The sequence below is a fragment of the Maylandia zebra genome, linkage group LG17 (genome assembly GCF_041146795.1).
Source record: "Maylandia zebra isolate NMK-2024a linkage group LG17, Mzebra_GT3a, whole genome shotgun sequence".
Taxonomy (NCBI): domain Eukaryota; kingdom Metazoa; phylum Chordata; class Actinopteri; order Cichliformes; family Cichlidae; genus Maylandia; species Maylandia zebra.
The window spans coordinates 21,348,050-21,365,741 of record NC_135183.1 but is presented as its reverse complement, the minus strand read 5'-3'; the positions used below and the strand labels follow the sequence as shown (position 1 = coordinate 21,365,741).

The window sequence follows — 17,692 nt, the reverse complement described above, 5'->3', positions numbered from 1 at the left end:
GGTTTGAGGTGTCATTCCCACTGTTCCCACCACCTGTCAAAGCCCAACGGCCTTCATTTTAGCTTTAATCAAAACTTTACTTTCATGCTTTCACAGTTGCAGTCTTACACTTTTACGAAGTCTTTGGAGACTACTTCTTATAAGCTGTTTATCCATATAGTGGGATGGAAATGTTTCCTAGACCTTGTGTTTATTATTAGTGTTTATATGATTTGAAAATGAATCTAAAGCACAATAAACAACATCATTAGTCCTGAAGACAATCCCTCATTGGGTGTCTTCACGATATTGCTGAAGAACCCTGTCCGACATGTTCGTTCAAAATCCTATATGTATGCGTCGGTAGATTGAGATGTGGTGGGGCAAAGGCTGTAACATGTGGTTAACTTAATTTTCACATTTATCAAACCATGCAGTGACCCAAAGAAAGAGATTGCTCCCTTGACGATAGAAATGCTTCGTCAAAGGATAAAGGCGATCACTCAGAGCAGCTTTGTATTGATTTGCAGTGACCCTTCTCTTTAAAGGACCCAAACTATCCTTTTTTTTATAGGTGTACCGAAAACTCCAGATCAGGTGCAGTTTTTTCTTTTGATTTTTTAACGTATTTTTTTTATGTGGGACTGTTAGTTTGATAAAATTAATAAAAGAAGAATTTGGATCCAAGTAGAGCCATAATTCTTACAGTTCAGCTGAGATGGTACCCTCCTTCTCCTCCTTTTAGAGTATGTCATTTTAGCTGCCTTAGTCCGCCCTATACATCTGCAAGCTGCTTTGAAACCCATCTCCACCCCAGCTCCTTGTTTAATCTCACGTCTGGTTAAATAATGTCTTTTTGTTCTTTTTTTTTTTTACCACTAAATATAAATGAATTGAAAATTCAAGTTGCTTTAGACTCCTAAGTGAAATAAAGCCACTGCGTCCCTATTGTAGCTTAATTTGATCCACATGGCCAAAATCTGTAGCAAACCTAACCCAGATACAGATCTATTGGCAGCTCCATGGGCAATATCAGCGTCGCTCTTTCACTGTGATTCTCTTTCACTGGCCTCATGAACATGGCCATTTATCACATGTATTTATTTTATTTTTATTTATTTATTTATTTATTGTCATTGTCAGAGAACAATGAAATTGCATTTGGGGCTTCCGTACAATGTAATAGGACTATCTCAAGGTCTAGGGGCAACACACGGTCCTTCATTATCAATCTATGCAAGGCTCCATTGTCATGTGGAAGCCATGAGGTCAGGATTTATCCTCTGTAGCCCCCACCATTAACATCAACCTACAGCCAGTTGTGCATGATCATGCTGATAGAGTCATCCCTGTGTTATTGAACAGAAAATGCATAATCTTCCTCTACGTGAAGCCCATTCTTTTCTATCAAAACAGGCTTTTAACACCAAAGTTACGTACTAGTGATTCTGGAAAGGCAGAATATTGTTTCAAATTCACAGCAAACCACTGTGCAGCTATATAAATATGGCTATATTTGCATGTTAAATGCAGAAGCACACAGCTACATCTCAAATTTGCATGTTAAAGCAATGCCTCATATCCCCTCCCCCTCCTCTCAGATCCCCCCCTTCTTTTTTCTTTTGCTTACCTATACTCTCCCACATCAGTGCTGAAAGAAAGGCAAGCAGTAATCACAATAAATAACATGTATACAGAATAAAGTATAGACCATGTCCAGAAATGAAATGTACAATATGTACAGAGATAAATATATATATGCAAAAATAAAAGGTGCTAGTCAGGCCAGATCAGGTATTTGCATTGATTAGGGCTATTGCTCTCGTTTAAAAGCTGCCCCTGAGTTTATTTGTCTGTGATACAAAGATTTGTTTATAGTTAGAAACAAATTAGGGGACATGCACTACATTTGAATGTTCAGTTCACTCATTTCAAACCTGATGCATTTTTGCTGCAGCGGCCACGCTGTGAGATGTGTGCGCAGAAGCTTTGGCCAAACACAGACATGCAGTTTCAGCTTTAAGCCGTTTAAAATGTAAGGGTAGTGGCTGCTGTCGTTTTCAGCATGGTTTTCAGTCAGTAATACTGTGTGATGTTGACTGTGACCAAGTCTTTGGGGTAATACAGTCAATCAACTTATGTTGTGTTGAGATGCCTAAATGACATTTTGGGAGACATTTGAATTGGTAGTTTAGTTGTAATGAGCCATGTTTTGGTGTTGTGTGCCCATGTTTCAAGATTTTCTCCTCTGATGTAACAAAGAAATGCAAATAAATTGTAATTTTTTTAGGGGGAACGATAAAGTAGGAGTATGAAATGCAATCAGAAAGTTTAGTGACTCCACCTATAAAAATCACAAACCTTACCTGATTTAAATTTGGCCAGTCACTTGGTTTGCAATAAAAGTGATGTGGTGAATCCAAAATATGGAGGTCTTTCTTCTTCTTGCGAGCCGCCATCTGAAAACAGTGTTCGTGAGCACCAGGTCAGGCCTGAAAATGACAGCCTGCTATGGGAACGCAGCCCATTGTCATGCAGCAGTTCGTTATATAATGTTCAGCACAACCCCTGGTCTGATGAGGGTCGAGTGTGGTGAAACATGCAGAGTCGTCCCCACTCCTGGGGCACTCCAAGCCCTAAGGCACTGATGTAGGATCAGCGTTTCCCATCCACACTGTGACCCGGGTTCTCGCAAGTAAACATGCAAGCTGACCCCCCGAGCACAGCCGCGGGCCAAGTCCCACCCACACCATACACTTACCCTGCTGTATGTGCGCATACTGAGCTTTTTTTTTCTCCTCCCATTGACCCAGATACTCATATTCTTCCCCCAGAGAGCCGCCTCTCTCAGTCTAAGAGAGCCTCATTATTTCACTGGAGTGCCTCCCCTCTTTTCTCCATCGGAGGAGGACGGAGGAAGTGGGGCAACCTGGCAGTCGTACCGCGCAGGGGTGCGTTCAGGCCCACACGGGTTCCACGGGGAGGCATGCTGGATCCACACAATTAATGCAGTGTAAAACCGAGTCAGCAAATTTGCAGAAAATTATGAGCAGGTTCATTATTACAAGGCTGTCCCAGAGCGTAACTGCACCTCCAAATATGGTCAACTCATTTGATTCTAAATCAACTAACCGGCCGTTCTTTTATGAAGTTACCACACTGAAGCATGACTGCGCAGCACTCATTAGTAGCTTACTGGAAAGTAAGGATCCACTAAACTGATATTTGGTTTGTTGATAGATTATTGTGGCCTCATGATGCGTGTTCCCTTAATTTAGTCAGACTGAAAACAGGCTCACACTGAAATAACCCAGTGATCTATGCTGGTGTGGGAGTGTTTGTGGTTATTATCTGAGAGATGGTGACATATGATCCATTTGAGTTTTCTTTCTTTTTTTTCTTTTTTCTTTTTTTAAACTCCCCCATATCAATAGCATAAGGTGGAATTTTACAGCTCTGTAAAATAAATGCACAGATGTCCATTTTCCTGAGGAAGACGGTGGAATTACAGCCTTACTGCTACAAAGGAAGCCAATGCATGCTTCCATATATTTTGATTGGCAAGAACGGCCAGTGATTTGGGATTGCGCTACACTAGCCCCCTTTTAGCGCTCCTGCTTTATCAGCAGAGTGGCCATACTGAAATAAAGGAAGCCCCTTTGTTTAGATGTGCAGAATTGCAAAGATGTAGAGAGCATCACACATACTCGCATAAAGCCATTAACAAAATAAATATCTATTCATGATTTCCAGTAACTGGTTTGAGCTTAGGCTAAGCCATCTTTAACCTCTTAACACCCATCAAAATAGAAATAATATTACATTGAATTCTCACCTAAGTGGCATTCCCAAATGAAAATCACAGGAGAGACAGGAGGACAAGTACATGTAAGATTTAAAAGGTGAAACCTTCGAGTTTCTGAAACTATGTTTGTTTAGATCTAAACTAAAGCAGGTCACTGGTGAGCTGGTAGATGCTGAGAGGTTAAGTACATTTCTTCTTGAGGAACAAACATTTATTATTAGTATTATTATTATTTTGTGTCACTAACAAAAGTAATAGAATCTTTAAAAGCATGATGCCACAGAAACACTGGCTAGAAACCACGATTAAGTCCAGTGGAAGATATTTAATGGGTAAATGTTCCGATCATTCTAATATTTGTGCGCGGTTAGCTTTATCTCAGAGGTTAAACTCTGCGTCTTGGCGCCGACTGCGTTTGGAGACTCTCCGAACATAAACGATTGAAGCCGCCTCCTGTTCGGAACATCGTGTGTAGATGTGAAAGGATCCTCGTCTGTGGTGAACGGCGCGCTCTGGTAGCCGAGGAGACCTAATAGTTAAAGATCAGCTGCAACGCTATGCGCCACGCCTCCACGGCTCGACACCTGGCTCTCCAACAGTCCGTCAGTTGCGCTGTTGCGGAACGGTTTTTCAGACAGGACCGGCGGAAGAAAAGCGGGAGGTAGAGACAGAGAGAGAGAGCGAGAAAGAGAGAGAGGGAAAAAAGCGAATGGGGGGCAGGAAGAGGAGAATGTGACAACTGCTGGATGCGGACAGAGTGTGTGCGGCTGGCTACACTGCCTTTGGGGAGGCCTCGGCTCTTGCACCTGTCCCTCTCCGTCTCCGCGACCAGGCGCAGTTTGGACGAGAGCGACGCTCCTTTATTTATCAGGCAGGGCGCACAGCGGCGGAGGCGCACACACACTCTCTCACACTCTCGCTCACACACACACGGACGGTACTGTACGCACACACTCATACACAGGGCAGGAAGGCAACATGACTTCATCCTACAATCTGGATTTTCTGCCCGATATGATGGTGGAGAGCCGCCTGCTCGTTCCCGGGGACAGAATGTGAGTTATTCGGCTCTTCTTCTCGTCCGCCAGTGGCGTGTGGGTGCGTGTGTCTGTGTATGCTGTCCTGAAAAGCAGCTGTCCGATGTGGAAATGTTGCTCTGCTACTTGATGTGTGACCAGAATCGGGGTCAGAATGAAGGCTGGAGCCCGTGTGACTGTATCTGTGTGTTATTGTGTTAGTTATGGCTTGTTGTTATTAATATCCGTCGATAAATTGTGCGGGGATCGCAGGAGCGCCCGCGGCTGTTATCAGCTATAGACAGGATGGTGATGAATGAACGCCATTATGGGAAATTAATGCCACCGCCGTGAATAAACCCCGTCTTTACTAAGCTGTATTATCCGGCGTGTGTCGTCAAATTGTTGTATCCCGTCAGGTCGACTCTGGGAACATTTAGAGCATCGGCTTTTCCATCTCGCTCCGTGGAGCAGAGGAGGGGAAGTTGCTTTGATTTGCGGCAGCCGCCCATCCTCATTTCTTTCCCCGGCTCTCGCCGGGCTGGAAGCGGCGGGGTCGGGACCGTGCGGCGGGCTTCGGGAGCGCACGATGCCGAGACCCATAACGACCGACGGAGTGGATCTGTGGTTGTAATAAAATAAAATAAATAAAATCGCAGGGTGGGAAACACAAGTGTTCTCAGTCACACGAGACTCGATCAACTCCACCACAGGCGGGTTTTTGTTTTTGTTTTTGCGCTCTCATCCCGTGTTTTTCTCCTCACTTTGGACTCTTGGATGAGGGGGGAAACAATCCGAGCGACTGGAAGAGCAGCAGCACCGCGGCTTTTTCAGCACATTCGGGAATGCACGGATGACTTGTGTTCCGTGGTTCAATTGGATTTGTTGTAATTCAGTTAAACTCCGGAATTTGTCGAGCAGGGACAAAGGGAGGGTTTCATGCATGATGTGTTTTTTTCCACATGCAGCGCATGTCCCACTTATGTCCCCTCAGCTCACGGCGCCTATTTGTTGAAGGCTCGTGTTCTTTCTTCCCCCCCCCCTCTCTCTCCGTCCTCAGGAGAGAAAACGTGCATGCAGGCTGTGCTGTGGCTCTTCTTTTCATTTTCTCATGAAGGTCTTTTTTTCAGTGTGCAGTCAGTGTATGTTCGATTGCTGCTGCACTTAACTTCTGGTGACTCATGGTGTAAAAGCATAGAACAAAAGTAACGAAGTGTGTGTGTGTGTGTGTGTGTGTGTGTGTGTGTGTGTGTGTGTGTGTGTGTGTGTGTGTGTGTGTTGTTGGGGGAGTCGTGAAAAAACCTCATAATGCTTCACTTTGAGGACACTAATCTACAAATGTCATAAAACAGCATTACAATAAATACAATAATGCACGTGGAGATTAAGTGTCTTCCATAAAATGCATAATTAATATTGTTGCTATACTAAAGAAACATGTAAATAATAAATGTCATGGATAAGAGACCCTTTATGCATTAGCTTGCAAATTCTGTGTAAGTCATGTTGAAAATTGCCTGTGAAGCAAAGGAAAATGTGTCTGTTCAGTGAAGATTAAATACAGTAATATGAATGTATATTTATACTAATATATATGCATACATAATAGACTAGGGAGAAATATCGGTATTGGCTGATATCAGTCATGTTCATTGACAGCACACAGAAGGATAATATCATGTTATCATTTTTAAGGACCAATTTGATTCTCAAAAAAGGCCAAAGCGGTTACTGCCTGGTTGTCTAAACATCCAAAAATGACCAAATGTTTGCTGTTTTTAAATGAAAGTTACATAAAAGTGGAGCCAACATGGAAGTGGTTTAAAAATTCATTCTTTTTAATAGACAGACAGCAGGAGGCGACTCCTTTTTGTATGGAAGTCTTTGGGAAAACGGCCTTCTTCTCACTCTGTGAGCTTAGCAAACGCTTCCTGGTCAGTGTTTGGCGTCGCTCACTAGTTTTGGCTCGTGTTGAATTGAACATTCAGTCCATTTTCTAAATCGCAGCCAGAAAATGGGTTATCCAGGATATGCTTATTAGCTAAAGGCTTGTCAGTCAAGATCCACCCTTTGCTCATCACTTCCAGGTTTAGTAAAACCACCTCTGGTTAATTAATAGCCACAAAACTAAATATGTCTCATACATTCCAATCAGCACCAGATATGTTAGATTTTAAATATATTTCTCAATCAGTGCAGTGAATCTCTGTTTTTTGCTATATAAACATAGCTATGAAAAAGATGACAGCCTAAACTAGCTGCACGTTATTACAACTACATAAAAAGTGTTGTAATATCATAAATGGGACTCGAAAGTCAGTATACGTTTCCTGAAATAATGAATAATAATGAAATAATTCATTGTAAAGCACATGTAGATATTAGTTTAGCTCTGTTATTGTTGCTTTGTTGTACAATTTGATGTCATTCTGGCCCCCAAAATGTGATAAAAACCACAAAACTTTAAGGCAAAATGACTCTCGTTGAGCTGTTTGTGATGCATCAAATCCCCGATAAAGTGGTCACACATAAACGTTGCTGTTTTTAAGTGTCACTAAACCAAAAGAGACCGGTAACAGTTTCTCTGTATCACTGTAGGAAGCTGTACGCTGTACAATACTCCAAAACTGCATTAATCAAGAATTATTCATCCTCCACAATGATAAAAGGCCAGGGCACACACTTTACCCTGCAGAGTCTCCCTCCATTGAGTCTCTGTGTAGTGTATCACCCAGATGTTATAGTGAAGCGATGGCTTTCTCATTAATCAGTGTCATCGTTGCTGACAGCGTGGACCCCGTGTATAACTGGCGGGGGTGGACGAGGAAATCATCGCGCTTCCAGAAAGCCTTCTCCTTCTGATGCGCTTTGCATCGCCAGTTGTGTGTATATCTGCCCCGGAGTGAAGGATTTATGAATAATGTGCGTCGCAGGAATTAGACAGGCCTATCTGTGCCCTCTTACCCAGCTGGTAAGGAGGCGGACAGGTTGAACTAGATAGCACTTATGGAGATGACACTTTGTATTTACGTGAACACGCCTCTCGAGCTCACAAGAGGTGCTCTTAGTGATCTTTTCACTTTTTTTTTGTTTGTATCATTGTTTTTTTTAACAGCTCTATTTTTCCAGGAGCAATGTAAAAAAATATTTGCATTCATGTCAGCTCCTTTGCTTCCTCCCACCTGATACACCTTTGAAATTCTTTCACTCTGCTGATTCCTTATGACTGGGATCAGGTCGGGAATTGGCTTCATTCCCTCTTCCTGTTCCCTTCCAGTAGCAGCTCCCTCGTTGATGCTGACAGCCCCTGACAATATCAGACTTGACAAATATTAGCTGACATCATAGCTAATATGGAAAATAAATGGGACTAATGGTCTCCCTCTACTCACTCCTATCCAGCCTGAAAACGCAAATAAGGGGTAAAATGAGAGAATCAGGAAAAATTGTAGTAGACCTGTGCCCTTTTCTTTCCACTCTTACTTTGACTCTGAAGCCTAGACGGTCTCTGCCTGTCCCTGGGAACTATGTGACCTTCTTCACCTCCTTAAGCTGAGTGTTGAATCCCCATCTGGTAGAGAACTGTAACGTTCTTCGGGGTCCGTCACACATCCAGGCTGAGGAGGTTCGGCCTTCAGCAATCATTGTTACACATTAATGATCAACCGTGAAGCAAAAATCTGAGTAAACACGGGATTACTAACTAGAGACTTGAAAACAGCAAATGCTTGCGGGGTGTATGCATAACCCGAATGTATAGCTTCCCACCGAATGTCTTTATGACCCTCCCTCCCACTCATCTCTTCACTTCCCCTTTCTGACCCCCCCGCAGATCATGCAGCTGTGAGGGTTCTGGGACAGACAAGTAGAAAACTTTATGTCAAGATTACACAGAGACCATGCATGCATTTGAGTTTATCCGGTCATAGTGTGCATAGGAAATACAAATAGGGCTTCAAAATACATTAAGGACAATGGCTATGAGCCCAACAATTGAAATACAATTCTTCAGACACTTTCCTTTAGATTTCATGTAATGACATGCAAAGAAAATATGTTCACAGGGGGATGTGATGAGTTTATGGGAGCGATGGGTGACTGGATTGTGCTGATAAATGATGCATACAGCAGCAGGACAGCATGTTGTGTTTTTTTAAAAGAGTAGATAACACAGAACGCTTCAGTTTACATAATCGTTAAAATATTAGCAAGCCTGACAGACAAACTGTGACATCTCACTCCATTCTGAAGTCTGAAAGCCTTCCATTGACCTAAAGTCAATTACTTTCCATTCAATGTAAAGTACTGCTTGCCTTCTTTCTTAGTAATTTTCTTTCTTCCTGCACTGCAGACAGGGTGACTGGCTTCACTTAGCAGCCTCGTACCGAGAGAGCTACAACCACACTTCAGACTCGTCCCTCTTTGAAGGCTGAAAAATCTCCAGAGTGCTGTCACTGCTTTCCACCATGTTTTCACTGATTCAGAACAATCCATATTGTTTGCCTGCACGTCTTGAGCTTTGCAACTGGTACCAATGATGCAATCGTGCATGTTTTTCAAATGAGTTGAGCTCGTTTTCTCGGCAATAATTAAAATCTGAAATGTAACTATTAACCGATGAGGAATTTCACCCGGCTTTAAGGGCAGAGACGGGCAGCAGCAAAGTGTTCTCATGAGAAATGCATGTGAGGAGGAGGAGGAGGACAGACCACGAGGTTTTTTGAAGGAAGAATAAGGAGGCGGCCTGTCGAGTGTGCTAGGAAAGCTGTTAGCGCCACTAATGCTTATTTTAATTCATTCTATTTAAATTTGACCATTGCTATGCAGACCTTGATCCAAATGTCACTTAAGAGGAAATTTCAAACCGGTGATCACAAGAAATCCAAAATCAGATATTCCCTTTAGTGCTTCAGCAGGGGGGGGAAAAGGTCACGCTGGAAGTACATTTGCATATTTTGCCAATCAGCATCACTGCATGACAAAAAAAATAGATAAATTATGTTATATTCAGCTGTACCGCTTCCAAAAGGAAGGGTTGTAAAAACGCTGATGCTTGCATGCTTTCCTCAGACTCACAGGAAACAGTCGCCACATTTCAAGGTTTGAAGATGTGCATAAAATGAACCCTCAACAAAAGTGCAAATTATATCCGTATTTATCACAAAACTGGTAATTATTTACCATTTCTGCCTCCAATAACAACCAGAAATTTTGCACAATCTTGGCAGGTCTGACCAGAGTCCTTTCAGGTTAGACCTTTGTCTCTGCTGTCATCGATGTCCATTGCTTCAATTAAATGTGTAGTCCAATGAAAACTCAGCTCTTTACAATTACAGAAAGTAGATTACACCTTCTGGCAAATCGCGGCACATGCAGATGATCAGACTGGTACATCCGACTAATCTCAGATGTGAAATGGCAGCGAAGAGAGATCAGTGGAAGGAGCATGTTGAAAATTGACGTGGGCAGAGTGGGAGAGGTGCACAGAAGAAAAAGTATGAAAGAGGGAGGAGGAGGAGTGATGGTTTGACAGCATACGACTCCCTGGACAGACATTTGGTTGGATTTAAATTGTGTCCTATCAGAAGTGGAGATTAAAAGAAAAAGAGGGGGTAAAAAAAAAAGAAGACAGGTAGCGATGATGGTGGCGATTGTGGCTTTTTCTCTCTCCCAGGCTAAAGAAAGAGGCTTAACATGACACACACAGGCATCCAGTGAGGAACGATTCATCAGCAGATGATTCTGTTATGACTGTTTTTGTTCATAATGGTGTTATTTTAGCGGGAAACATGTACAGTGTGTGTGATATATGATTTGATGGAGTCGTCTTCACGCATCAGCAGCTGCAGCGTTGTTTTATGTCGTTTTCTCTCAGTGTGTGTGTATGTGTGTTTTTGTAATGTCATAATGATGAATGTCTTTCCTCTGCTGGGGCTCAGGAGCAGTTGTCTGTGGCTGACACCGCTGTGTGTAGGTGGTGATGTATCACGACCGTGTGTCTAAGGTCTCACTGTGGATGTTTGTGTGGATGCGTGAGTGTGTGGTAGAGGTGAGGCTGTGAATGAGCAGGTGTGTCCGTTGTTACATTACGGGGTCAACAAATCGAAAAGTTTATGTGGGCTTAGATTGCCTTTTTTGTTTCTTGCGTGAGTGTGTTGGCTTCCACATCTGTAATGACCCTCTGTCCTGAGTGCAGAGCACATCACACCAGTGTTTATGACACTAAATTTCTCCACTAAAGTTAATTTAGATTCCATCACTTCTTCGGATCCACCAGATTGCTGGTGACAAACTTAGAGTTGAAGTTAAAAGAGTGTGTTAGCCACACATAAAAGAGGAGCATTTTTAGAAACCACAGGTTACTGGCTCTCAAATTTAGTACTGCAGTTCTCCAAATGCTTCACCCTAGGTGGAGGCTGAAAGGTTGAACCCACAACTGAAGTGTGCATCCTCAAAGCTAAACTCCAGGGAAATTCCAATTTTTCACCTTTAACACATCATAACGAACGTTTATTTAGGGCACAAGCACAAAGTAAAGTTCAACACTAGACAACGGAGTGCAATAGCACTGCATAATTTGAAGCCCATTATAATAAATGTTAACGTAACACTGCAGTAAGGTTACTTGGGTACTGAAGAATGCGTGAAGAATGTGTTATTTATCAGTACTTAACTGCTAATTCCTGATTCAGGACTTGTACTACATAATGATTACTTAGATCCAGCTGGGCGAGTCTATAGGCTGTTAATGAATAATCTGTTAATGATAGTCCATAATTATCCATATACTGATCCAACACCCCACTTTCTTCCAGATGAACTTGGCAGCAACACCCAGCAGCACAATACAGTCATCATCATCACTCCAACCTTAGTTATTCTCTTTTGTCCCTTCAAGTAGTGAAATGTCACACAAAGTACTTAGTACTTCCTCCCTGCTGCAAGATTATGTCACTCTTATGGTCCCCTTAAGTAAAGTGAGCTACTTAGTACACCTTAACAAGTCGCCAGTCTATCGCTAACACTCACATTCCTACCTATGGCTAATTAAGAATCACCAGGTAATCTAACCCCACTGACTGCAAGTCTGTGGACTGTGGGAGGAAGTCAGAGAACCCACATAAACACAGGGACATCCACACAGAAAGGCTCCGGCCAGAAGGTGGATTCAAACCTCTTGCTGTGAGGCAACAGTGCTAACCACTTGCCCCAGTCCTGCCCCAGCAGCAGAAGTGATAGTCGTGATTGTCACTGTTAGGTATTGTGGAACGTCTCAGTAGCAACTCGGGCCCTTTTTTACTTGTTCTTTAGAAACTGAGAAAGTTGTTGTGCTTTTTGTCAGAATTTTGTAACTAACGTAAATTAATTTTTTGTTCCTGTTGTGAAGCAGAACACATTTTTGTAGCTGTAAAAGCTATCTGCCATTGAACTGCCTAAGCAAGTGTATTTGTCAGCATTCAGGAAATACAACTCCTGCTTCCAATGCAGTGTGTCAGTAACCTAAAGTCATGACTTAACTTGTTCACTGCTTATGAAATACTTTAAACTTTACTCACACAGTACTTGGTGTTAATTAAGCTGAAGATACAACAGAAAATTTGAGTTTCGAACACAAGTTTCAGTCAGCGTCACAGTTGGTAACTGTAACAAGCCTTTTGAGTTCCTAGCTGGATGATCACTCTGTGTATCTTAGAATATTGAACTATCCCTGCTCAGAAAGTTTGAAAAATTGAAAGTTACAGATGTTAGTGGATCCAAACATAGCAAGGACAAGGAGCAGGATTTGAGCTAATAATCACAGTCGCCATGAGTGACTTTTGATCTTCTACGTCCTAATGAGACCAGACCTCCGAGTGCAACACCTCATTTGAGACTCATACTACATACTGTGCATGTCGTGCTGAAAAAGAAGTAGTGAGGGCCCAGTAGCCGGGCAGATTGTGAAGATGTGGCTCTTGTGATGGATTTATTGTACTAAGTGTTCGCCTTGACTTGCATCTTGCGTAATCTGCATTCGTTACTGAATGTATGCATCAGCTAGCTGATGATCTCCTCGTGATTGTCTCATCCTTCTTTTCCCCACTGTCAGCCATGTTGGCTGCATTTCTCCCTTTTTTTCAGCCAGGAGATCACGCTCGTCTGCTGTTTTTGAGTGTTTGCTTTTCCTTTCCTTTCCGAACATTTTCCCTGATTAATCTAATTCAGCACGTCCAGAACGGTTCGATACATTTGAGTGTTTCTGTTTCTCTGCAGTGGCTGCAGCTCATTGGCCTTCTTATTCAAGTCAAGTACACTTTTTTAAAAGCATGTACACAGACTTTACCTTATCAATTGAGCTGTGGAAAGCAGTGTTTTGTGTGTGTGTGTGTGTGTGTGTGTGTGTGTGTGTGTGTGTGCGTGCGTGCGTGTGTGCGTGTGTGTGTGTGTGTGTGTGTGTGTGTGTGTGTGTATAAAACAGTCTTCTTGTGTGTATTTGTGTCTGAGTGGTTTTTTTTACTGAAAGGAGAGAATTTCATCACTTGGCCTTGAAACGAATGAAGCATGCACATGTTTTCAGTGCAGCACACACACATTTCCACCCACGTAAATACGCAGGATACACACCACGTGACACACGTACACACACAAACATAGTCCCCACGTTGTTCACATCATGTCCCTGGGCTGTAGTGATGGGCAGAAAAACAACTGAATCCTCAGAGACTAAGAAAACACAATGATGCTCTCCCTTAAACCTTTTGGTTTATGTATATCTGTCCTTCTTCTCTGTCTGTTTCTCTCCTTCCTTCCTCTGCTTCCTTTCTTCTGCTCGTCGTCAATAGTCAGCTATTGCGTTTGTTCTGTGCAGCGGCATTACTCTGCCTTGCCAGAGGGAGAGCTTACCTCCTGCATGTCTCAGTAGATTTTTTCTACCCCTTCTTCCCCACATCCCTCGCTTTATCCCTCTTTGGCCTGTATCTTCCTCTCTTTCTCTCTGCACTCCCACTCTTTCCCTCTTTCTCCATTGAAGCGTGCTAAATGCTTTACCTCTGTCAACTCATGAGTCTGAGAGGAGCTCATTATTGTGGAGAAGGAGAGGAATTCGGGATTAGGAGCAACATTCGTGGACCGAGGCTCTTGTTCGGCTAAAAGAGCCATCAGAATTACAGACAGTGGCAGACTTACCTGCGTTAGTTGGCGCTATTATTCGCTAATCACTGGGATTCAGGGTTTTACTGAATTATAACATCCCTTTACCTGCACGAATAAAGTTTGATTTCAAACACAGTAATAGACCACAGTTTTCAGTAAATATCAGGTGCTAATACCATATCTCCTGAGCCGTTTTCACACCTGCTCTGCACCCGTGAACATTGCTAGACGTTACCTACAGGAGAAGCATGTGAGGACACAATGGGATCAGACATAAAAGGGGTGTTTAACCTGCCAGGACTCCAGTATCAGTCCACTCGATGTCTGACTGAGCTGATTTGCACCAGTGCAGGTCTACTTCAGAAAACACATTCACCCGCAGATCTGTATCATTTACAGTGTTGAGAATGAAGTCTGGGATGTTCGAAAGACAATTTTCAGCTACTGTCCTGTTGTGTTTCGTCCTAGATTTTCTGGGCTGCACGTGCGAAAACAACTTTGTAGTAGTGTAGTAGGAGTGTCTTTACAGTTATGAAGAGAACCTGTGAATGTGTGCATTTACAGGGAGAAAAGTCATGGCACAGAGACTCTGTTGAATCTTGGTTGCAGGTTTAGAAGCATTGTTCTTACACAGGCCAAGTACAAATACATGTTGGCTTGTCAAACAGTCTGAACCCTCCTAAGACCCCTTGCCCACGGCAGATTTGAGGTTCACTGTATTTTGCAACTTTTGTAACTTTCTGAAAATCCAATCCAAATATCACCTGTACTGTTTGTTACCGTTTGCCAGGTTTCCCAAGTTGAAAATGTTGACAGGGGTCGAATGTCTCTCTCCAACTCTGTTTTTTTTACATTCTTCCTGCAATTTCTTGGCTCTGTCCTCTTCTGTACAGCCATGTGCAACACCATTTGTGCCTTTGAGGGCATGGTATAAAAATGTCCTCCTTTCCCCTTATACCAAGATACCAAGCATTGGGACAGAAGTCACCATGCTTGATGCTCTAGGGTTGGCAACTTGATGAATATATGTGTTATTGGTTGCTGACCAAGTCAGTCCATGACTTCTTTGCATAAGTTTTCATTGTTGGAAGTTGCTCATTTGATGGTTTGTCTCTTTGAGTTTGCTAAATAATTGACTTTAGCACCACAAAATGATGCCAGCTTCGTTCTTGTTGTGATGATGACCTCAGCTTAATGAGAAGCTGTACACAGACACCGGTAAAGATTCTCTTCAGCTAATTATCCCACCTATCCCTTCTCTAACGTACACCCATGTTACTGTGATCATCATCTACCCTTTTTGTTAGTGTCAACACTGCGAGTTGTCCATCTGCTTGATGTTGGTTCTTAAGTTTTCTAGTTAAGTATATTTTAAAGCGAACACGCTCACAAATACATCTTTAAATATATCAGATATTACACGGTGTGATAATGGTCGATTGGAAAATTTTAAAAACATCACCCAACCGTGCGATTCATCGTGGTTTAATGCTACTCTCCACTCTTAGTAGTACATGGAGACCTGCATGTGTAATTAAGATGTAATCTGGGCATAAAGCAATACATTTGGGTGAGAATTCTCCCCAAAATACTGGCACTCAGTCGCTGATATTCAACCCCAACAAATCACCTCTGGCTTTGAAACTTGTCTCATATGCAGAATGCACACGCTGGCCTTTTGCATACATTTATTGGGCTGGTTAACTTGCATGAGTGTAACTGTGAGACCACGTGAGAGCCGGCCCGGTGACATTAGACAGCACTGAAACTTAAAAGGGTCTGATCACATGGCATTCAAAGGTCACAGAAAGGTCAGCACCACCTGCCATCAGTGTGCGGAACATCTCCTGCAATATAAATCATATGCAGGTCTTCAGACTCTTTTTTTTTTAAGGGGATAATCCTGCGTGTCCTTATTGTTCGATTTTGTTTCACTCTTTGGTGCTAATTGGTTGTTTTCTGTGACATCTATTGCTTGTCATACAAGCAGCATGACCATCGCTGTGAAGTCTTTCTCTTGGATTAATGGCTGAATAAATCCAACTATGTGACATTCATTACCGTGTTTGCTCATGCACATGGTACCAATCCAGCTTTGTTCTAAACAAATCATAATTTCTGTCGTATCACTTCTCTTGCACTCTTTCCCGGAAAAGGCAAACCGTTCTCGGAAAATTCAAAACGCCAAATGAAATGGCTTTCATGACTGGCTGGGTGACAGGTTGACTCATTGTTGTGAGTGGTATCAGTAAGTTAGTGGCAAATCTTTCCATGGAAGATGATACATTAAACTAATAATGCTGAAAGAGGAGCAGGTGTAACTTGAAAATGAGAACTTGCAGTATCCTGCACCTCGAACTCACCCCGTAATCTCTCGGTTAGTATGCGGCAGAGAAAAATATTCAAGTGGCATAAAATTGTTCATTAATGTGCATTTCTATGTAGAAAGCTGCAAAAGCTGCAGTTCCACGAGTAACCACTTGAGGCTGAATCTGAAAGCAAGAGTGAGCAGAAATAAATGGTTTTTCAACAGGCGCACAAAGCAGTTTTAGTCTGTTTAAGTATAACATTGTGCAAAAGTCTTGAGCCACCTCTTTTTTTTTTCTTTTTTTTTTTATTACATTTTTCTAGGGGTATGAGAAATAGCTGCAGTGATTTATTGAAACACATGCAAACATGCAGGGAAATACAGTGTATAAGGTCAATATTTGATATGACCACCTTTATTCATCATAGTCTGATCTCTCTGAGGCGACTTTCTGTAATTTCTTTAAAAAGTCTTCAGGAATAATTCTGCAGGTTTCTTGAAGGACATTCAAAGCTCTTTCATTCAAATGTTCTGTTTTCTGTCAAGATGATCTCAACTGCTTCAATAATGTTGATGTCTGAGCTGTTTTTCCAGTTATGCTTTTACTGCATTGGCAATGCGTTCTGGATCACTTTCACGATGAAAAATGAAGCTGTTGCTGATCAGACTCTTTCCAGGTGGTATTGTATACTTGTTAAAAATCTAATCTTACTTTTCTGTGTTCGTAATTCTGCTGCAGACACTTAATATTGAATCTCTCTCCTGACCTGTCTGTACATACTGACGATGATTTGGAACAAAATTTTCAAATTTGGATTCATCACTCCATCAGACCTGTTGAGGTTTCCAGTTCAGCTCTTGTGTAATTTGGCATCCGTCAGCCTTTCCTCTTTGTTTCCCTGCCTTAAGAATTGCTTTTTGACAGCCATCTTTCCACTGAGACCGTTTCTGATGAGGGTTTGGCGAACAATAGATGGATCAGCTGATGTGCCAGATGTGTCTCTCAGGTCTTGTGTCAGATCTTTGCTGGATTTTTTTCCTATTTCTTAGAGGACATGACTTTCAGATGCTGTTCATCTGCTGCTCCCATCACTTGTTATGTGTAAGACAAAAACTGAGGAAACTTGTCTGGTTTCCTGATATTCTTTAAGGAAACACTGCACACCATGCTGAGAAATGCCAGCTTTTGGCTCATAGCTCTTTGGGAATGACTGTATTTATACAAAAATAAATTTTTATGCCTGTGTATATTATCGTTTGCATTTTTTCTAGATTTAAATGAAGATATTTGTTTTTGTGACAAGCTTGTGCTTCTTTGCTAAGTTCTTTTGCGACTTCGTTATGCTTGAATGCTTCAGCTCAAAAACATGCCCCTAAAATTTGTTGGGTACAAGGACTGCACTGAATTTTTTTAAAGCAACCAATGTCCAAAGAAGAACTTTGAGAGACCCT

At 42.2% G+C, this 17,692-nt stretch overlaps 1 protein-coding gene across 30 annotated transcripts in view; it reads left to right on the top strand.

The window, feature by feature from the left end:
• Positions 1 to 17,692, top strand: part of celf2 (cugbp, Elav-like family member 2) — a 239,279-nt gene that overhangs the window by 73,497 nt on the left and 148,090 nt on the right. For 2 of the 30 annotated variants that reach the window (XM_023154022.3, XM_076875685.1), the window contains exon 1: positions 3,186 to 4,839. The exons of 23 other annotated variants lie outside the window; for them this stretch is intronic. In XM_023154022.3, coding sequence (XP_023009790.1) covers positions 4,763 to 4,839 — 77 coding nt within the window. In that variant the 5' untranslated portion in view covers positions 3,186 to 4,762. Of the gene's footprint in view, positions 1 to 1,900; positions 4,840 to 17,692 lie in introns of those variants that run through there. 5 more of the 30 variants (XM_012924341.5, XM_023154019.3, XM_012924344.4 and 2 more) reach the window with 5 other exon arrangements.